Genomic DNA, 21,093 nt, shown 5'->3' on the forward strand with positions numbered 1-21,093 from the left:
ACGATAGGACAAAGGTAGAAGTGCAACCGAAGAAAGCAAAAGAGTCCGGAGGCGAGGCAGCAGGTAGCTGCCACAGGGGCTGCGGGGGAGGGGGTCACGGTCAATACTGTTGTGAGCGCTGGCCCTTTAAGAAACATTTTATGATACTATAATCAGATGATATCATCCCAGAATGAATCCAGAATTAATGGAGAAATTAGCGGAGGAGATCCAAAAGGTGGGGTTTAAAACGGGGCAGATCCAGGGCATCCTGTTCCCTCAAAGCACCTGCGACATCTGGGACCAAATCTACAACTTTCAGGCCCGAGAAGACGATATCTTGGTGGCAACGTTTCCTAAAGCCGGTGAGTGACACTCCTGACACCACTATTATAGCCATACGGCTGAGCCCCGCCCTCACATGGATAGCTCCACCCACTGTGCCAGTAATGGCTACCATTCCACCTAATGTGTGACATATCTGTACAAGGAGCTCACAGCATATGGATATACACATCTAGTACTGAGCTCAATGGGAGCAATATAAATCTGTATACAGTGAGCTCCCCCTAGTGGTGGCATCAGGTAGCCATTATATATAAAATGGTAAGATACTTGGGCTCAGTAGATAGATGGCTTATTGGAGACAGCATCACACATGATAGGCTTAGATACAGAGGCTCTACTGTTGTATCAAACATGATCAGATTAGATACAGATACGTAGCAGACAATATCACACATGACAGGCTTCGATACAGTATGCAAAAATGCTGAGGAGACTGTGTTCCTTCTACCGGGATGGAACAACCTAGCCAAAAAGGGGGGAGAGTCTCTCCAGTCAAGGAAACCACCTTCCAGCATGCCACAAGCCAAGTATCACATGACTTAATGACTTGGGAACTACCCAAGCCAGGTATTCATCCATAGACAGCTGTTTCAGGGTATTTGCTCCTCATCAGTGTGGAGCTAAGCTTTGCTCCTGCCTAGCCAGAATCACTAATGAGGAGCAAATAACCCAAAATAGCCGTCTGTGGATGGATACCTGGCTTGGGTAGTTCCCTAGTCCTGTCATACTTGACTGTGGCTTGTTGGAAGGTGGTTTTCTTGACTGGCGACCTCCCTTGGCTTGCTTGCTCCTTCCCAGTAGAAGATCTGGCTTGCTCACTGATGCAGAAAAATATATGATGGTGTCTCTGCAGTTTTCTGGTTGATCTCCCTGAGGTTCATCATCATTCCTTTAAGTGCACTTACTAGGCTTTGCTCCCTCTAGCCAGAATCCTGTTCCACGCTGATGATGAGCAAACACCCCGAAACAGCTGTCTGTGGATGCTTGGGTAGTTCCCAAGTCATGTCATACTTGACTGTAGTTTGTTGCAAGGCGGTATCTTTGACTGGAGACCCTCCCCCCCACGCCCGGCTTGCTTGTTCCTTCCCGGTAGGTCGGTTTAGCTCACTAATGTTGAGGAACAAGTGATGGTCTTTGTGGTATCTCCCTGAGGTCAACCCTCATTCCTTTGAATGCACTAGGCTTTGCTCACACTAGCCAGAATCCAGCTCCACGCTGATGAAGAGCAAACACCCCAAAACAGCTGTCTGTGGATGGATACCTTGCTGGGGTAGTTCCTAAGTCATGTCATACTTGGCTGGACCCCCTTGGCTTGGTTGTTCCTTCCCGGTAAAAGGTCTGACATTGCTCACTGACATAGCTCACTGACATTGAACACGTGATGGTGTCTCCACAATATGTTTGCATATTTATCTTCCCAGGGGGCAATGTTCCTCGATGCTGAGAAATGTGATGGTGTCTCCAAGGCTTAGATACAGAGGCTCAGCAGACAATATGACATATAATAGGATAGAGGTAGAGGCTCAGTAGACTGTAATAATAATGCTTTTATTTGTATAGCGCACACAGATTCTGCAGCACTTTACATAGTTTTTCGCCAATTATTGCTCCCTGTCCCCATTAGGGCTCATAATCTAAATTCACCAATCTGTATGCTTTGGGTGTGGGAGGAAACCGGAGTACCCGGAGGAAACCCACGCAAACACGGAGAGAACATACAAACTCTTTGCAGATGTTGCCCTTGGTGGGATTTGAACCGTGCTGCCCCTGTAGACTTGGGCCTCATTCACATGTTCCGTATTGCGCACATAACTGTGGGTCAGCACCAGGGGCGTAGCTAGGGGTTCAGCCTAGGGGGGGGGGCGAGTGAGCCTCAGTGGGCCCCCAACCAATTACAGTATGTTACCCATAAGGAACCTCAGCAGATGACAATGCTTTCCGAATAATAAAGGGTATTTTCTACAACATTATTCATAGTGAACAGAGACTGAGAACAGTGGAAAAGACTTTCTACATCTCACATATGTAACCATGTAAAAAATAAAGGGGTTATCCAGCATTGCTAAAACATAGCTGCCTTTTTTCCAGAAACAGCGCCACTCTCCTCCAAAGCTTGGATGTGGTAGTGCAGCTCAGTTCCACTAAAAGAGATTACAACAAGTTGTAATACCACAAACAACATAGAGGAAGCTGTGGTGCTGTTTCTGATTTCTATCTAGCCATCCATTCTTCTATCTCTCTTTTTTTCATATCTATCTGTCTAATATCTATTGGGCAGCATGAGGACTACACCATAGCTGATGGTCAATGACCAAATTAGCAACACCCAAAGGAGTACAAATAGAGTAAATGTATAGTACAAATGCTGGGTAATAATAAATAGTCCCATGCAGTTCAAGGCAACTATTTTAAATAACCTGTATACATAACTAAAAGGAATAATTACCATAAATCCATAGAAACAATACATGAAAAATGTAGGAGAAATTAGCCCTGATAATCATGGTGTACAGGGTATATGAGAGCAGCCAATTTATGCCTCCATGTAGTATTTAGACCCAATTTTAGCCCTCATATAGTTTGCAGGGTCCCTGCTCTCATATTGTAAAAAGCCCACCATCTATACCCTAACATAGTAGATTATCCCCCCTTGTTCATCCATATAGAAGATAGACCCTCCATGTGCTTCCCCATATAGTATTGAGGTCCCTCTGTAGTTAGGCCTTCTGTGCCCCAATATAGTTATTATTTTCCTCTGTTTCCATGTAGTACTAGTTAGGGCCCTCTGTGCCCTCATATAGACGTTAGCTACCCCTTTGCGCATCTATCTAGTATTTAGACCTCCATGTAGTATCCTCCATGTAGGCATCCCCTCTAGCACTATCTCATCTAGGTAATCCCCCTGGTATGTATTCCCCATGTGGCCACCCCCTTTCCCAGCAGTAATCTACCTGGTAATGCTCCTGGTGGTTAGACACCACCACCACCACTGTAAGTAGACTGTACTGTACCTCCAAATTAGGTATCCCCTTTTAAGTTAGCCAGGACATCCCATACCCCAACCCCCATATATGAAATCCTTCCTAGGAGTTAGTCCGACCCACCCACCCACATAGGTCTCCTCCTCTATAACTAAGGGGAAAAAAGCCATACTTACCTGCTGTGCGGTTGCAGTACTGTAGTCTTCTGATGTCAACTCTCTCCCTGCTCTGTGAGCACACAAATGACATCATCTATGTCCCACAGCTGTAAGGGAGGGAACGGCCTCTTGTGGCCACAACAGTGATTGGCAGGGTGGAGAGCCAATGCTCTCCTCTCCTTGTCAATCACCCTGCTGCATTCAACTGTATCTTCTCCTCGCATACAAGCGCATACAGCTAAATAGTCAGACAAAACATTCGGTAGCCGTGTGGGCCTCCCTGGAGCACTAAATGATGGCCCAGGGCCACCTACAGCCAATAAACATTTGTTTAGTCTGTCTGCAAAAGCAATAGCTTTTGCGGTCAGCATTAACTGGCGAAATCTTCAGTGGGCCCCCTGCCTGTGTGGGCCCGGGAGCATCTGCCCCCTCTGCCCCCACCAAATTACGCTACTGGTCAGCACTATGGACAGCTGCATTCACACGTCCTCAATCCACGGACCCACTCAATAGACACTAGGGATGCCACCAGAGATGTCACCCTGCTTTCCCTGACCCCTGACTCAGTATTAGGTGGAGTATATTCCCGGATAAATGGCATGATGACCCCGAGAGGGTTATACTGTCAGTCACCCAGCTTTCTGAGCCTCCTCAATGGCAAATCTGTCCAGTTTTTCTGGAAGCAGAACATAAAGCTTATTATAGTCCTTTAATCCAGGTTTAAGTATGTGCCCCCCCCCTTCTCATTGTGATCCTCTCTGATCCAGATGAAGTATCTGATACGTATAATATCTTAATTATAGGTTTAGAGTAGACAGAACACGATCCCTGACCTAGTACAATAGGTTACTGCGAGGATTCAATGGTCCAATAATGGATTCTTAGCTGCACCTGGTCACACCATGTCACCCAATAAGGGACTTATAACATATGTAAAGGAACAGTACAATATAAACTATATTAATATGGTATAAGTGGTTGTCACGAAAAGAGAACTAAAAAATTTTCAAGAAAACTAAAAATCAAGTAATTATAGCTGCAGGTCCCTTTAAGATTTAAAGGGGAAATGCAGTGTAGTTGCTACTGTGGTTCAGATCAGCTGATGTGTTTATTCTTTTAGGAACCACATGGATGCAGGAGATCGTGGACCTGATTATGCTGAATGGGGACGTGGAGAGGAGCATGCGGGCCCCGTGCTTTGTCAAGGTGCCCTTCATAGAAATAAACCCAAGGCCTTTGCCATCAGGTAACGGAGACCTCAGGTCTATAACTAGGAGGTGAAACTGCAACAAATCCCTGACTGTTTACTGATCTCTACACATTGTAGGAGTGGAAAGCGCTAACGCCATGAAGTCACCGCGTCTTCTCAAAACTCATCTTCCAATACAGCTTGTGCCGCCATCTTTTTGGGAGAAGAACGTCAAGGTGACCATGAAGAGCCGATGAAGATTATGAGAATTAATATAGGATATATAGGAGAACTTGCCAAGATATATAGGAGAACTTGCCAAGTTCTGACAATTCTGTTTGAATGTACAATAGGGAGAACTCTTAAAGGGGAATTCCTATAGTACATGTACAATAACCACATGAGTTTTAGTAGGAGAGCTGGAGCCCTTGTTGATGTCCTACATTGCCCATAGTGTTTTCCCGATATTTTTGTGGTCAGAGGAGGAGACTCTGCTATGTAGCATATTAATAATGGGTCTTAAAGGGGGTTTGCATTCGTAACTTGTCCATGTGGATTGTTGTTGTTTTGGTTTTCTCCACCATCTACTGTTATAAAAAGCACATGGTGGTTAGGACAATGGTTCGGATTCTGCATCTTGAAACTCTTAGGAATCCTTCTTCTTTCCTCAGGTGATTTACGTTGCTCGGAACGCCAAAGACTGCATGGTCTCCTACTACCACTTCCAGAGGATGAATAAGAGTCTGCCGGACCCTGGGACCTGGGAGGAATACTTCTCAGCGTATCTAGCGGGCAATGGTGAGAAATAGAGATTTCACCATGTTCTTCGTTATCATAGTCCTCTTTATGTTCCTTCTTATTACTTTATCATCTTCTTCACTGTTTCTTTACCATGTAGCTCATTGTCTTCACATTATTTTCTTACTCTGTTCTTTGGTATTTCAGTACCATGTTCCTCACCATGTTTCTCATAATTTTCTCTCCGCACCTTTTACTCACCATCTATCTCATCATATACTCAACATGTTTCTTATCATTTTCTTACCAAGTTTCTCACCTTTTACTCACCTAAACCTTCCTCATCATGTTGCTTAATGTTTCTCCATTTCATATATTTCCTCACCATGTTCATCACTGTTTCTTTACCATGTTTTTCATAAATTCTTTGTCCCATTCCTCTCTTTTTATTCACTATTTTTCTCATCATTCTCTTGTCACGATCCTCACCTTTTACTCACCATGTTTCTCATAATTTCCTTGTCATATTCCTCATCTTTAACCCTCATTTGTCATAATTTCCTCACTATGTTCCTCAGCCTTCCACACCGTGTTTCTCAGTGTTTCTTTACCATGTTCCTTAGCATTTCCTCTTTGTGTTCCTCAATGTTTCATCACCATATTCCCCAGACTTTTCTCATCATGTTTCTTCACCATGCAGCTTCTCATTTCTTCCCAGTGGTCCTTAACCGAATGTTCTTCAAGGGGGTTAATGTTCCCCCTTGTGACCATATTCCTCAATTATTCTTTAACTTGTTCCTCACAGTTCCCTTCTCCATGTTGTTTCTTAACCATATTCCTAATGGTTTCATTACAATGTTTTTCACGTTTTCAGTAACATGTTCCAATTCATTTGCTTACCATGTTCCTCATTGCTTCTTTACATGTTCCTCACTGTTTTTCACAATATTACTCACTGTTTCCTCACCATGTACAGTACCTCACCATTGCTTCTCCATATTCCTTACTGTTTCCTCAACATTTTCCTGTTTCCTCTTCATGCTACTTAGTCCTTCTTTACCATGTTCCTCAATGTTCCCTCATCTTATTCCCTATCTTTTCCTCACCGTTTTCTCCCCATTTCCTAACCATGTTCCTTGCAGTGTTCTCACCATGTTCTTCATTGTTTTTCCACGGTGTTCCTCAGCACTTCCTGAGCATGTTGTTCACCATGTTCATCACGTTATCATGTTTTATTCATTTGCTCACCCTTTTAATTACAATGTTCCTTAATGTCCATTCACTATGTTCCTCAGCACCCTCACAGTGATCCTTACTATTTTCTATACTTTTCAATGGCCTTGCTTCACCAGGTTCTTACCATGTTTCTCAGTTTTGACTATGTTCCTCATCATTGCCTCAGCATATTCCTGTTTACTTTTTCAGTTCCTTGGGGGAGCTGGTTTGACCATGTCATTGGATGGTGGAAAGCAAGAGACAAACAGCAGATTCTCTATGTCTTCTATGAGGACATGATCGAGGTGAGGACAGTGACCTCCATATAACGTACATGGACACTCAGCTCAGAATCTCACATTTTCTCCTGAATTCTGTCACCAGGACCCAAAGAGAGAAATAAGAAAAGTATCAACATTTTTGGACAAGGACCTGACAGAGGAAGTTCTGGATACCATCTGCCACCACACATCATTTGACTCCATGAAAGACAACCCAATGGCCAACTACAGTGTCCTGCCATCATTTGTATTTGACCACTCTATCTCCCCCTTCATGAGGAAAGGTGAGACTCCAGTATGACCTCCTTGTGTATCCACCTTTACTGGTTATCTGTGTCCCTCCCTAATTCAGGGGCAGGATTTATAGCACAGTTTATCATGTTCAACCTAGTTCATGAATATGATGACCCCTCACGAAAAGAAGTCAACCCTAATTTGTTCACTATTATTTTCCTTTTAGGTAAAGTCGGTGACTGGATGAATCATTTTTTGGTGGAACAAAATATTATATTTGATGAGGAATACAAGAAGAGGATGGAAGGGAGCCGGCTGAGCTTCCGCAACAAGCTATGAGACAGCTATGAAATAATGGTGGACCCTCAACCCCACCACCCCCACCAGTGACTCCATAAGACTGTGTTCATACATGCTGGTGAATGCATGCACCCAAAACCGCACCTCAATGTATTCACCAATGCACAATGTTGTCAATAATCAGAGAGCATTGATGAATGTCTACTTAGCCCCTGTATCTAATCCTACCATGTGTGATACTTTCCGCACAATGAATGCTTCCAAACCTGTTCTGTGTAATACTGTCTTCTGAGCTATGTATCTAAGCCTTTGCTGTCTAGGCTGGTGCAACAAAATCTCATACTTGCCAACGGTCCCAATTGGAGAGACCATCCTATGAACCAGACTGCAAAAGGAGGAGGGTTCATGCAAACCAAACCCCATGGTGGTAGTTTTGGAGACATTTAGGGTGAGTGCTACTACAACCAAGCCCCAAAAAGAAGTGGTGCCCACCAGTGATATCAATAGCACCAAGAAATCCAGGGATATCGGACAAATGCTGCTTTCAATTGTATCCACTTTCTCAGGATGCAGTTATCAATTACTCCTGTATAGCACAGGATGCTTTAGGTTTTCGGCCTATAAGAGGTTGGAAGCAGCTGGTGCAAGCATCCCTGTATTGTGCTGTCTGCTCTGGGCTACAAACTCCAGCAGGTTGGCAACCACTGTGTGGGAGCATAAGGGTCCTATTCCACGGGCTGATAGGGGCCCGATCAACGATGTAAACGAGCGCCCATCTGCTAGATCGCCGCTCATTTACTGGGCCTATTCCACGGCCCGACAATCATTAGCGAGGGCTGCAGGGACATTGTTACTGATGTCCTACATACCTTACCTGTCCAGGCGCAGGTCTTCTCCTTCTCCCGGTGCCACACGGCAGCATCAGCTTTGGAGAGGCCTGACTGAGCTGACAGAACACTCAGCCAATCACTGGCCGCGGCAGTCCTGGCTAGTGATTGGCTGAGCGCTCTGTCAGCTCAGTCAGGCCGCTCCGAAGCTGATGCTGCCGCGCAGGACCGGGAGAAGGAGAAGACCTGCGCCTGCACAGGTAATGTATAATGTTTGTGAAATCGTTGGTTGCCCGCCGCGATCGCTATTCGACGTAGCCATGCACGGGTGGTGACCGATGATTTTAGGTTTGAACCTAAATGAACGATCAGCTGATGACATGATCATCGGCTGATCATTCTCTCTATTCTACACAGCGATAATCGGCTGAATCGGGCGGATAAGGGAGGAACATTACCATATGGGAGCACAAAAGAGGGCTATTATATAGGTAAAGAAAGGAGGGCAGGCAGGAGAAGAAAAAGGAAAGGAAACGAGAATCAGAGAAGACATGCGTCAAATCGACAGGGGATGACTTTCGGCACCTCCACCGATCAGCTGGTTGAAGGACCCACATGCCCTTCTTCATTTGTTTACATGGGGCTGCCTGTACATCTTCATGAGGCTGGGTTCACACTATATATATTTCAGGCTGTATTTGGTCCTCATGTCAGGTCCTCATAGCAACCAAAACCAGGAGTGGATTGAAAACCCAGAAAGGATCTGTTCACACAATGTTGAAATTGAGTGGATGGCCGCCATATAACAGTAAATAACGGCCATTATTTCAATATAACAGCCGTTGTTTTAAAATAACAGCAAATATTTGCCATTAAATGGCGGCCATCCACTCAATTACAACATTATGTGAACAGAGCATTTCTGTGTTTTCAATCCACTCCTGGTTTTGGTTGCTATACAGCCTCAAATATACGTAGTGTGAACCCAGCTTCATGAAACACATTTAGTAGCTGTGCTGGGTACTGTAGCATTTTCCTATTCACGTGAATATCCTGCAATACCGTGCATTACTGCTACAAAGTGTACAAGGTTTAGATGTACGGACCCATGTAAACAATGAAGAGGCTGCTGCGCCTGTCCACTGCACCAAAAACTGCTGTAGTATGAATTGGATAAGAAAGGAGTAAAACTTAATGATGGAGACATTAATGCCTCCTCATAAACTAAAGATGTCTTCTATGAAATTGTACCAAACTATGGCGTGCTGTTGGGATGAAGCGTGGAAAGTCTTCTTGAAAGCCATCATATATACCTTTGCCTACACATATATATATATATATACACATATCATATAGGGCCGCCATGAAGGTGCGGGTGTCGTGACTGTTATATTATAGAGATATTTGTGCAGCAAACTCCTAGAATGCAGTGAGGCTCTTGTATAACATCTCCTCACTGGCTGTAGAAGATAAAGCCCTCTCAATGTCTTACACTCCTGATGAAGACATATAACCCTCTTGGTTACTCGCACTCTGGGATTGCTCTTTATATAAGGACTGGTTGACCTAGGTGATTCTGTAGACTCTGCAGGGACTGTAGGCAGGTTGACTTTGAGGCCTAAACTAAAGAAGGAAAGACATATCTCTGCTCACCTCCTCACACTGCTCCTCTCCTCTTCACACTGATCCTCACCTCCTCACACTGATCCTCACCTCCCCACACTGCTCCTCACCTCCCCACACTGCTCCTCACCTCCCCACACTGCTCCTCACCTCCTCACACCGCTCCTCACCTCCTCACACCGCTCCTCACCTCCTCACACTGCTCCTCACACCGCTCCTCAACTCCTCACACTGCTCCTCACACCGCTCCTCAACTCCTCACACTGCTCCTCACACCGCTCCTCACCTCCTCACACTGCTCCTCACACCGCTCCTCAACTCCTCACACCGCTCCTCAACTCCTCACACTGCTCCTCACACCGCTCCTCAACTCCTCACACTGCTCCTCACACCGCTCCTCACCTCCTCACACTGCTCCTCACACCGCTCCTCAACTCCTCACACTGCTCCTCACCTCCTCACACTGCTCCTCACCTCCTCACACTGCTCCTCACCTCCTCACACTGCGCCTCACCTCCTCACACTGCGCCTCACCTCCCCACACTGCTCCTCATCTCCCTACACTGCTCCTCACCTCCTCACACTGCTCCTCACCTCCTCACACTGATCCTCACCTCCTCACACTGATCCTCACCTCCCCACACTGATCCTCACCTCCTCACACTGATCCTCACCTCCCCACACTGCTCCTCACCTCCTCACACTGCTCCTCACCTCCTCACACTGCGCCTCACCTCCTCACACTGCTCCTCACACCGCTCCTCACCTCCTCACACTGCTCCTCACACCGCTCAACTCCTCACACCGCTCCTCAACTCCTCACACCGCTCCTCATCTCCTCACACTGCTCCTCATCTCCTCACACTGCTCCTCACCTCCTTACACTGCTTCTCACCTCCTCACACTGCTCCTCACACCACTCCTCAACTCCTCACACCTCTCCTCAACTCCTCACACCGCTCCTTACCTCCTCACACCGCTCCTCACCTCCTCACACTGCGCCTCACCTCCTCACACTGCTCCTCACACTGCTCCTCACACCGCTCCTCAACTCCTCACACCTCTCCTCAACTCCTCACACCGCTCCTTACCTCCTCACACCTCTCCTCACCTCCTCACACTGCTCCTCACACCGCTCCTCAACTCCTCACACTGCTCCTCACCTCCTCACACTGCTCCTCACACAGCTCCTCAACTCCTCACACTGCTCCTCCCCTCCCCACACTGCTCCTCAACTCCTCACACTGCTCCTCACCTCCTCACACTGCTCCTCACACAGCTCCTCAACTCCTCACACTGCTCCTCACCTCCCCACACTGCTCCTCACCTCCTCACACTGCTCCTCACACTGCTCCTCAACTCCTCACACTGCTCCTCACCTCCTCACACTGCTCCTCGCACCGCTCCTCAACTCCTCACACTGCTCCTCAACTCCTCACACTGCTCCTCACCTCCCCACACTGCTCCTCACACAGCTCCTCACCTCCCCACACTGCTCCTCACCTCCTCACACTGCTCCTCACACTGCTCCTCACCTCCCCACACTGCTCCTCACCTCCCCACACTGCTCCTCAACTCCTCACACCGCTCCTCACCTCCTCACACTGCTCCTCACCTCCTTACACTGCTCCTCACCTCCTCACACTGCTACTCACACCGCTCCTCAACTCCTCACACTGCTCCTCACCTTCTCACCCTGCTCCTCACTAGAGATGATCGAACAGCGCTGATGTTCAGGTTCGTATGAGCTCGAACCATCGGTATTTGACTCCCGCAGTCTTCCCGTTCCTTGGGGAAGGTGGAGACAGCCCGAATTCCGCCTGGAAAACAGGAATACAACCTATGGCCCGGGCTGTATTCCTGTTTTCCAGGCGGGACTCACCTCCTTATACTGCTCCTCACCTCCTCACACTGCTCCTCACCTCCTCACACTGCTCCTCACCTCCTCACACTACTCATCACCTCCTCACACCACTCCTCACTGCTCAACTGCCTGTAGTGTAACTAGAGATGAGCGAACCGGGTTTGGGTTCGAGTCGATCCGAACCCGAACGTTCAGTATTTGATTAGCGGTGGCTGCTGAACTTGGATAAAGCTCTAAGGTTGTCTGAAAAACATGGATACAGCCAATGACTATATCCATGATTTCCCCATAGCCTTAGGGATTTATCCAAGTTCAGCAGCCACCGCTAATCAAATGCCGAAAGTTCAGGTGCGGATGGACTCGAGCATGCTCCAGGTTCGCTCATCTCTAAGTGTAACATAAACATTTCACAATTGAAAACAATATTAATTATTAAAGGGATGCTCCTTTACATCAACTACTGGTGTCAGAAAGTTATACAGATTTATAAATTACTTCTATTTAAAAAAAAATTCTAGTCTTACGGCGTATGAAATTCCTAACCACAGCAAAATGCAACCACCTGGGTTTTCTTGTATTCTCCACAATTACTGAACGTTCACTGGTTATTAAAGTACAATACACAAAGATGAATACAATTACAGGGCAGGATCTAGATAACTCTCAGATTATATGGCCCAGGAGAGGGGTGGAGCTTGGGAAGGGGCGGGGCTACAGTAGGAGGTATTTTCGGATATGAAATTAAATCACATAAAGAGGACGATTAAAAGGACAAAGGTGGGAGAGAAACTGAAGACGAAGGAGAGATCAGCGGAGATCCTGGAGGCGACCGACAGGTAACATAAAGCACCGGGCATCTACTAGGGTCGGGGGGCACAGTGACTGGGGTGAATGACCAGTGCTATGGAAAACACTTATAAGGGATTTTTTTTTGTTTGAAAGGTACCTACTACTTTGTCTCTGCGGCAGGATACTCTGTTAAAATGCTGACTCTGCTGACTTGAGCGAGGAACAGAAACTCCTGTGCCATAGACTGCATTGCAGGTGCGTTAAAATAGTCTATGGTACTTCCAGGAGTTCCCGTACCTTGTGCGTGTCAGGAGAGACCTCCTACCTGTTGGCATTTTCACAGAGTATCCCGCCGCACCATCAAAGTGGTAGATACCCTCTGCAGTGATATCACCGAAAAAGTCTTTGGACTTAAATCCGCCTGTATGATTCCAGAATGGATCCAGAGTTAGTGAAGAAGTTGGCGGAGGAGATGAAGAATGCGCCCTTTAAAATGGGGGAGATCCAGGGCGTCCCCCTCCCCGAAAACTCCTGCGACATCTGGGACCAGATCTACAACTTTCAGGCCCGAGATGACGATATTTTGATCTCAACGTTTCCTAAAGCCGGTGGGTGATGCCCCTGACACCAGCCGAGACCCCTCCCCCACACTGAATAAGCTTAGGATGAGCTGAGCTACATGTTCACAGGCCCTGGAGGAGGTTTTGCTGTCAGTCACTTTGGGTACACACAGATTTCTGAGCCTCCTGAATAGCAAATCTGTCCAGTTTTTCTGGGTGTAGTTTGTAAAGTCTATTATAGTCCTGTAATCCATACTAAAGTATGTGCGCCCCTTCTCATTGTGGTTCTCTCTGATCCAGATGAAGTATCAGACACATATAATATCTTAATTATGGGTTCAGAGGAGACGGAACACGATCCCTGGCCTAGTACAATGGACTCTCAGCTGCATCTGGTTGCACCATATCTTCATTTAAGGGACTTATGAGATCTTTTAATGAACTGTTTAATGAGGCAGGTCCCTTTAAATTTAAAGGGTAAAGGCAGTTCCAGCTGATGTGTATTTGTTATTTCAGGAATCACATGGATGCAGGAGATCGTGGACCTGATCATGCTGAACGGGGACGTGGAGAGGAGCATGCGGGCCCCGTGCTTTGTCAAAGTGCCCTTCATAGAAGTAAACCCAAGACCCATGCCGTCAGGTAAGGGAGACCACAGGTCTATGACTACAAAGTGAAACTGCAACAAATCCCTGACTGTTTCCTGATCTCTATACATTGTAGGAGTGGATGCCGCTAACGCCATGGAGTCACCGCGTCTTCTAAAAACTCATCTTCCAATAGAGCTTGTGCCACCATCCTTTTGGGAGAAAAACGTTAAGGTGACCATGAAGAACGGATAAGGATGATGAGAATTAAGAAATATAGGAGAACTCACCAAGTTCTGACTATTCTGTCTGAACGTACAATAGGGAGAGCTCTTAAAGGGGCATTCCTACAGTGGGGAAAATAAGTATCTGATACGCTGCTGATTTTGCACGTTTTCCCACCTACACAGAATGGAGGAGTAATGGGCGTAATATTTCTGGTCGGTAAGGTCACCTGTGAGAGACAGAATCTTTAGAACATTCCAGATAATCACATTGTACGATTTATGAATATTTATTCTGCATTTTATTCCATGAAATAAGTATCTGATAGAAGAAAAGACGTTCCTATTTGGAACCTTTGTTTGTGATTACAGAGGTCGGATGTTTCCTGGAGGTCTTGCCCAGGTTTTCAAACACTGCAGCAGGGATTGTGTCCCCCTCCTCCATACACATCTTCTCCACAGCTTTCAGGTTTTGGGGCTGTCGCTTGGGGGTAACATTGGGTTTCAACTCTCTTCAAAGATTTACTGTTGGGTTCAGGTGTGGAGACTGGCGGCCGCTCCTGGGCCATAAAATTCTTCTTTTGGAGCTGCTCCTTAGTTGTCCCGGCAGTGGGTTTCCTCCTTAGTTGTCCTGGCTGTGTGTTTCCCCCTTAGTTGTCCTGTGTGTTTCCTCCTTATTGTCCCGGCTGTTTGTTTCCTCCTTAGTTGTCCCGGCTGTGTGTTTCCTCCTTAGTTGTCCCGGCTGTGTGTTTCCTCCTTAGTTGTCCCGGCTGGGAGTTTCCTCCTTAGTTGTCCCGGCTGGGAGTTTCCTCCTTAGTTGTCCCAGCTGTGGGTTTCCCCCTTAGTTGTCCCAGCTGTGGGTTTCCTCCTTAGTTGTCCCGGCTGTGGGTTCCCTCCTTAGCTATCCCGGCTGTGGGTTCCCTCCTTAGCTATCCCGGCTGTGGGTTTCCTCCTTAGTTGTCCCGGCTGTGGGTTTACTTCTTAGTTGTCCCGGCTGTGGGTTTCCTCCTTAGTTGTCCCGGCTGTGGGTTTCCTCCTTAGTTGTCCCAGCTGTTTGTTTTGGGTCATTGTCAGCTGGAAGACCCGGCCACCACTCATCTTCACAGCTCTTACTAAAGGAAGGAGGTTGTTGGCCAAAATCTCACAATACTTGGCCCCATCCATCCTTGCTTCTATACAGAGCAGTCGTTCTACCCAGTTTGCAGAAAAGCCTACACCAAATATGATGTTTCCATCTCTCCCCCTCCATGTTTTATGGTGGGGATTGTTTTCTTGGAGTTGTACTCATCCTTCTTCTTCCTCGAAACTTGGCGAGTGGAGTTGATACCAAAAAGCTCTATTTTGGTCTTCTCTGACCACAGGTTCTTTCTTCTTTCCTTATATCAGGTCATTTATTTTGCCCGGAACGCCAAAGACTGCATGGTCTCCTACTACCACTTCCAGAGGATGAATAAGGGTCTGCCGGACCCTGGGACTTGGGATGAATACTTCTCAGTATATCTGGCGGGCAATGGTGAGAAAAAGGGGCTGTATTTCCTTACCATGATCCTCACTGTTTACCTATCGTATTTCTACTTGTTTTCTCACACAATTGCCCATCGTCTCCTTACTATGCTTCTACTTATTTCTTCATCATCCTTCTCACTGTTTCTTTACCATGTTCCTCTATATTTTGTCACTGTGTTTCCCTTTATTTCCTAGCCATGCTTTGCAGTATTTATTCACCTTTTACTCACCATGTATCTCATCCTTTCATCACCTTTTATCCAGCATGTTCCTCATCGTTTCCTCACTATGTCGCTCGGCCTTCCACACCATGTTTGAAAATGTTTCCATATTTCTCAACATTTCCTCACCATGTTCCTTAATGTTTCTCTACCATGTTCCCCAGGAGTTCCTCTTTGTGATCCTCAGTATTCTCCAAACTTTTCTCACCATGTTACTTATCATATCCTCAAAATGTTTTCCACTGTTTCCTCACTATGTTCACCATGTTCCTGTTCCCTCACCATGTTCCTTACCACGTTCCTTTCTGTTTCCCCACCATGTTCTTCAGTGTTATCTCAGCATATTGAACAACCTTTTGATACCATTTTTTTCCTTATTTGCTAACCATGTTCCTTGTAGTTTCCTCACCATGTTCTTTATTGTTTCTCCACCGCGTTCCTCAGCATTTCCGGAGTATCATCCATCTCCTTTCCTCCCCATGTTGCTAGCAGTTTCCTCACTAGGTTCATCACTGTTTCTCTAACATGTTTCTTTTCATTTCCTCACCCTGTTTCATCACAATGTTCCTAAATGTTCATCCACTATGTTCCTCAGAATCCTTACTGTGATCCTTACAGTTCTCTATACTTTTCAATGCCCTTTCCTTACCAAATTCCCTCACCATGTTTCTTGGTGTTTCCTCATTATGTTCCTCCTCATTTCCTCACCCGGTTCTTACTATATCTCTCAGCTTTTCCTCACCAGGTTCTTTCCATATCCCTCAGCCTTTCCTGACCAGGTTCTTACCATATCCCTCAGCCTTTCCTCACAAGGTTTTTACCATATCCCTCAGCCTTTCCTCACAAGGTTTTTACCATATCCCTCAGCCTTTCCTCACCAGGTTCTTACCATATCCCTCAGCCTTTCCTCATCAGGTTCTTACTATATCCCTCAGCCTTTCCTCATCAGGTTCTTATCATATCCCTCAGCCTTTCCTCATCAGGTTCTTACCATATCCCTCAGCCTTTCCTCATCAGGTTCTTACCACATCTCTCAGCCTTTCCTCATCAGGTTCTTACCACATCTCTCAGCCTTTCCTCACCAGGTTCTTACCACATCTCTCAGCCTTTCCTCACCAGGTTCTTACCACATCTCTCAGCCTTTTCTCATCAGGTTCTTACCACATCTCTCAGCCTTTCCTCACCAGGTTCTTACCACATCTCTCAGCCTTTCCTCATCAGGTTCTTACCACATCTCTCAGCCTTTCCTGACTAGGTTCTCACCATATCGCTCAGCATTTCCTCACCAGGTTTTTTAGTATTTTCCAACTATATCTATTACTATGTTCCTCAGCTTATTTCTGCTTCCTAATCTTCATATTCTGTCCTTCTTTTAGTTCCTTGGGGGAGCTGGTTTGACCATGTTATTGGATGGTGGAAAGCAAAAGACAAACACCAGATTCTCTATATCTTCTATGAGGACATGATTGAGGTGAGGACAGTGACCTGCATATAACGTACATGGACACTCAGCTCAGAATCTCACATTTTCCTCTGGATTCTCTCATCAGGACCCAAAGAGAGAAATAAGAAAAGTGTCAAATTTTCTAGGCAAAGAGCTGACAGAGGACGTTCTGGATACCATCTGCCACCATACATCATTCAACGCCATGAAGGACAACCCAATGACCAACTACAGTGTCCTTCCATCATTTGTATTTGACCAGTCCATCTCCCCCTTCATGAGGAAAGGTGAGACTCCAGCATGACCTCATGTATCCACCTTTCTGTGTCCTCCCCTAGTTCGGGGGTAGGATGTATATCCCTGTTCATCCTGAGCAACCTGGTTCATCAATATAATGACTCCACAAGAAAAGAATTCAAGGAGTTGCAGCATCAGACATTTCTTGTTATTCTAAGGAGATATGCCTTTAGATGTTTATTATTAACCCCTCGTTGTATCTCTCTTTCAGGTAAAGTCGGTGACTGGAAGAATCATTTCTTGGAGGAGCAAAATATTATATTTGATGAGGAATACAAGAAGAAGATGGAGAGGAGCGGGCTGAGCTTCCGTACCGAACTATGAGGCAACTACTTGAGCTACACCGACACATTTACTTTACTGTGTATGAAGCAGGAGGAGAATAATAGCAGACCCTCAACCCCAACTCCATTGACTCCATAAGTTTTTTTTCTACATATGCTGGTCCCTGCATGCGTCCAATACCACGCCTCAATGTGTTCACCAATGCACCATGTTGTCACTCATCATGTGACCATTGGTAAATGCACAGGAGCCAGGCCATTCATCCACCGGCATGTGGGAACACAGTCAAAGCCTTTATTCAGGCTCCTCCCTCTTTATTATAGCCCCTCCCTCACATCAGTTATATACACCGATCCCTATATGAACAGACATGGCCACCCGTTACCCAATATAAGGCCTGAGTTTGTGTATTTACACTGTCCTGTCTATAATACTACTATGTGTGATACTCTCTGCACAATGACACCTGTTTTGTGCGATACTGTGTGCTGAGCTGTGACAAGTAAAGGGAAAGTGAAGAAAAATCTGATAAATCGGGTAATATGTGTCTAACAATGTGATGGCACTTGGGTGTCAACTCTATTGGTAATGAGCTCACCTCAGTGGGTTGTGCCAGTTACAACCACTAGAATAGTGTAGCTATAGACTGTACATGTAAGCTAGGATGCCATGGGATGACCAGGGAGGGTTTGGGGAGGATACGGATAGTGAGCCCTGGATATGTCCCACCCTGGTGTCCCTGCCTCAAGATGGCCCTAGGTGGCTGCGAGTAACTTGGCTATGGTCCCTGAGTCTGAGGGCTAATTCACACATCCGTTGTTCTGTCCGCAATTGCGGGCACGCAAATGGCGGACAGATCATGAAACCAATGTTATCCTATTGCCCCATTCACACGTCGGTACGTGTATACGGGGCAGCGATCCGTGCCAAAAAAACCCAGACATGTTGAAATGCGGACCGTTTTTGTTTTGTGGCACGGATCGCTGGGGTAATGATGTGTGAACGTAGTGCTCCGTGAAGCACGGAGCACTACGGATACACATACGGTAGTGCGGTCCGTGGCCATGGACTGCACTACGGGTGTGTGAATGTGGCCTGAGGCGTAAAACACAGAACAAAGATGAGACAGACGAAACACCAAGGGATGATCGTTGGGGCTGGGGTCAAACTTAACAGACAATGTGGTACAGAATAAGGATCAAAAAAGAGTTGTCAGAGATACAAGAGTTTAGATCAGAGTAACCAGGTATAGAGATATAAACACTATATATAGATACAGGGTACACCTAGCACGCTCAAGTAAGACTTATAGCCAGCAAAGACTACTGGACAAACAGACACTTTATAGGAGGCCAGGGAGCTGGTCCAGCTGCGGTGAGGCATGGGAAAGTTAAGTTATTATGGTGGTGTGGTAGCTGAGAGGGTCTAGGGTCACTTGGGTACTTGTCACAGTAGCCCGGATAGGTATGAGACCCACCCCGGACAGTCTGGCGCCTTACCAGCACTCGAAAAAGAATTAACCCAAGTGTAGAGATGTGTGTGCGGGTGCGAAAGAAACACAGAAAACGTTTTTTACCGCTGCTACGCCAACAATCCTTGCTTGGAAGGGTGATTGGAAATCTTCACTTCACCGGAATAGGAATACAAAGGACCTCACCCATGGGTAGTCAGGCGTTGAAACATGTATAAACGAAACGTATTCCGGCAGTCCAATAAAATCCGGTATTTATAATGAAAGATCCATAAAAATTATTACATACAAACACGCAAGTTTCCTAGAAAATCTAGACGCGTTTTGGCTCGCTCTGAGCCTTGATCACAGCATATAGGAGAGTTAGGGTATGTTGACACGTCGGAATTCTGCGGCAGATCTGTCCGCTATGCAATCCCGCCATGCTCAGTATCCCGATGTGAGTGAATGAGAGGGCGCGCTCCTCTGCGGCCGCCGCTCTCCACTTAAAGAAGTGACATGTCACTTCTTTGAGCGGAGAGCAGCGGCTGCACAGGAGCGTGTACTGTCCTATAGACGGGCTTCGGCATGCTGAGACAGGCGGGATTCCACGGCGGAAAGTCCTGCCGTGGAATTCAGCCTGTTTTACTCAGTGTGAACATACCCTTATACAAAGAATGACTTATAAACACAAGAAATCACAGAAAATCACCTGTAGACAATTACATCACATGAAAATGCATGAACCTACCCCTTGACAAAGCAACGTGAAACGCGCGTAGGGTGGGTAGGTGAGTGGTACTTGGCTCAATACATGCATCCTCCCTGGCAATTTTATGTTTAGTACAGGTTTCACCATTTGCGTGGTACTTTTTTAGTTTTCCACATTACCGTCCAAGGCTCTGTTTGCCTGTAGTCTTAATACTATTCACAGTTATTTTTTGCATTTACTTGACTGCCATCTTGTGGAGAATGCCTGTATTGCAATACCCATATATCAATTTCCATTTAGCGCTTTGGTGCATGTGCAATATATGACTACATGAACTTGATATGTATGTCCCCTCACTGATTTCTTTTGTGTATGGTTCTGTTTCATGTTTCTTCATGTTTTTTAATGAATTTTATCTGATATGAAATATTTGAATAAAGAGTATTATAATATTTATCTCTGATTGTCCTGCATTTTTATGATCCTGCACAGATCTATTTTTTGTTTAATGTACAACAGCAGCAGCAGCCACAAAAAAATATTATAGTACTGAGCACTTCTTAGGGGTGTGTATGCAACACCTAATGTCCCCTTTCTGCCAGCAGTGTGCTACTAAAATTGTGGTAGCAGCACTGCAAGTCCCAGCCAGCAGTCTGGAGTAATCCAAAAAATCCATAGTATCCCTGCCTACAGGAACGCTAATTTCCTCCCTAACGCTCTCCCTGACCAGCAGCAGCTCTGTCCCTAATCTCTTCCAGCATGCATGTGAGGCGAGCTCCGCCGACCCAGATTTTTCTATGACAGGGTTATCTGATCTGGCCAACCAATCGCTGCTATCGACATGTATGGGTCCCACGTGATCGCAGGATGTACCAAAGAGTCTTGGTGTTTATTGGCTGAGAAATAACGCCCAAACTTACAGGAAACGGATGATGAGATTTTCTCCAGTATCGCGAGATGCTCATCCAAGTAACAAGTATCATTGAGTACCCTAATACTTGATCGAGTACCGAGCTCAGACATGCATGCTCGCTCATCACTAGAAAAGAAACATATACTGAAATGAATTAATAAATATAAAGTAAATCTGATCTGTAATTCATTCCATTTGGTATTCTGGTTTGTAATTTCTGAATCCAGAATACTTCCCGCTTTAATAAAGTCCGTTGTATGTTACCCCCCCTCTGATGTCCTGACGTATTTTCTCTATGCCAAAAAACCTTATTGTGTGAACTTGATGCTTATTAATGAATTGTCCGGCTGCACCTGAAGTGTTAACAG

General features: G+C 45.9%; 3 protein-coding genes across 5 annotated transcripts in view; 2 read left to right on the forward strand and 1 right to left on the reverse strand.

Moving 5' to 3' along the window:
- Nucleotides 1-21,093, reverse strand: part of LOC138801545 (sulfotransferase 1C1-like) — a 57,374-nt gene that overhangs the window by 10,438 nt on the left and 25,843 nt on the right. The window lies entirely within an intron of this gene.
- On the forward strand, nt 173-7,462 carry LOC138801551 (sulfotransferase 1C4-like). 3 transcript variants are annotated; one of them, XM_069984492.1, is made up of 7 exons: nt 173-344; nt 4,587-4,712; nt 4,794-4,891; nt 5,327-5,453; nt 6,819-6,913; nt 6,993-7,173; nt 7,350-7,462. In XM_069984492.1, exons 1-7 carry the CDS (start codon nt 173-175, stop codon nt 7,460-7,462), a joined length of 912 nt encoding a protein of 303 aa, XP_069840593.1. The 3 variants fall into 3 exon arrangements, with proteins under 3 accessions (XP_069840593.1, XP_069840594.1, XP_069840595.1); XM_069984493.1 differs by having other exon boundaries at nt 4,797-4,891; XM_069984494.1 differs by lacking the exons at nt 4,794-4,891; nt 5,327-5,453 and having other exon boundaries at nt 174-344.
- LOC138801555 (sulfotransferase 1C4-like) lies at nt 12,492-20,225 on the forward strand. The gene is made up of 8 exons (XM_069984499.1): nt 12,492-12,573; nt 12,962-13,134; nt 13,603-13,728; nt 13,810-13,907; nt 15,284-15,410; nt 17,001-17,095; nt 17,175-17,355; nt 17,577-20,225. Exons 2-8 carry the CDS (start codon nt 12,963-12,965, stop codon nt 17,687-17,689), a joined length of 912 nt encoding a protein of 303 aa, XP_069840600.1. The 5' UTR covers nt 12,492-12,573; nt 12,962; the 3' UTR covers nt 17,690-20,225.

The sequence above is a fragment of the Dendropsophus ebraccatus genome, chromosome 9 (genome assembly GCF_027789765.1).
Source record: "Dendropsophus ebraccatus isolate aDenEbr1 chromosome 9, aDenEbr1.pat, whole genome shotgun sequence".
Classification (NCBI taxonomy): domain Eukaryota; kingdom Metazoa; phylum Chordata; class Amphibia; order Anura; family Hylidae; genus Dendropsophus; species Dendropsophus ebraccatus.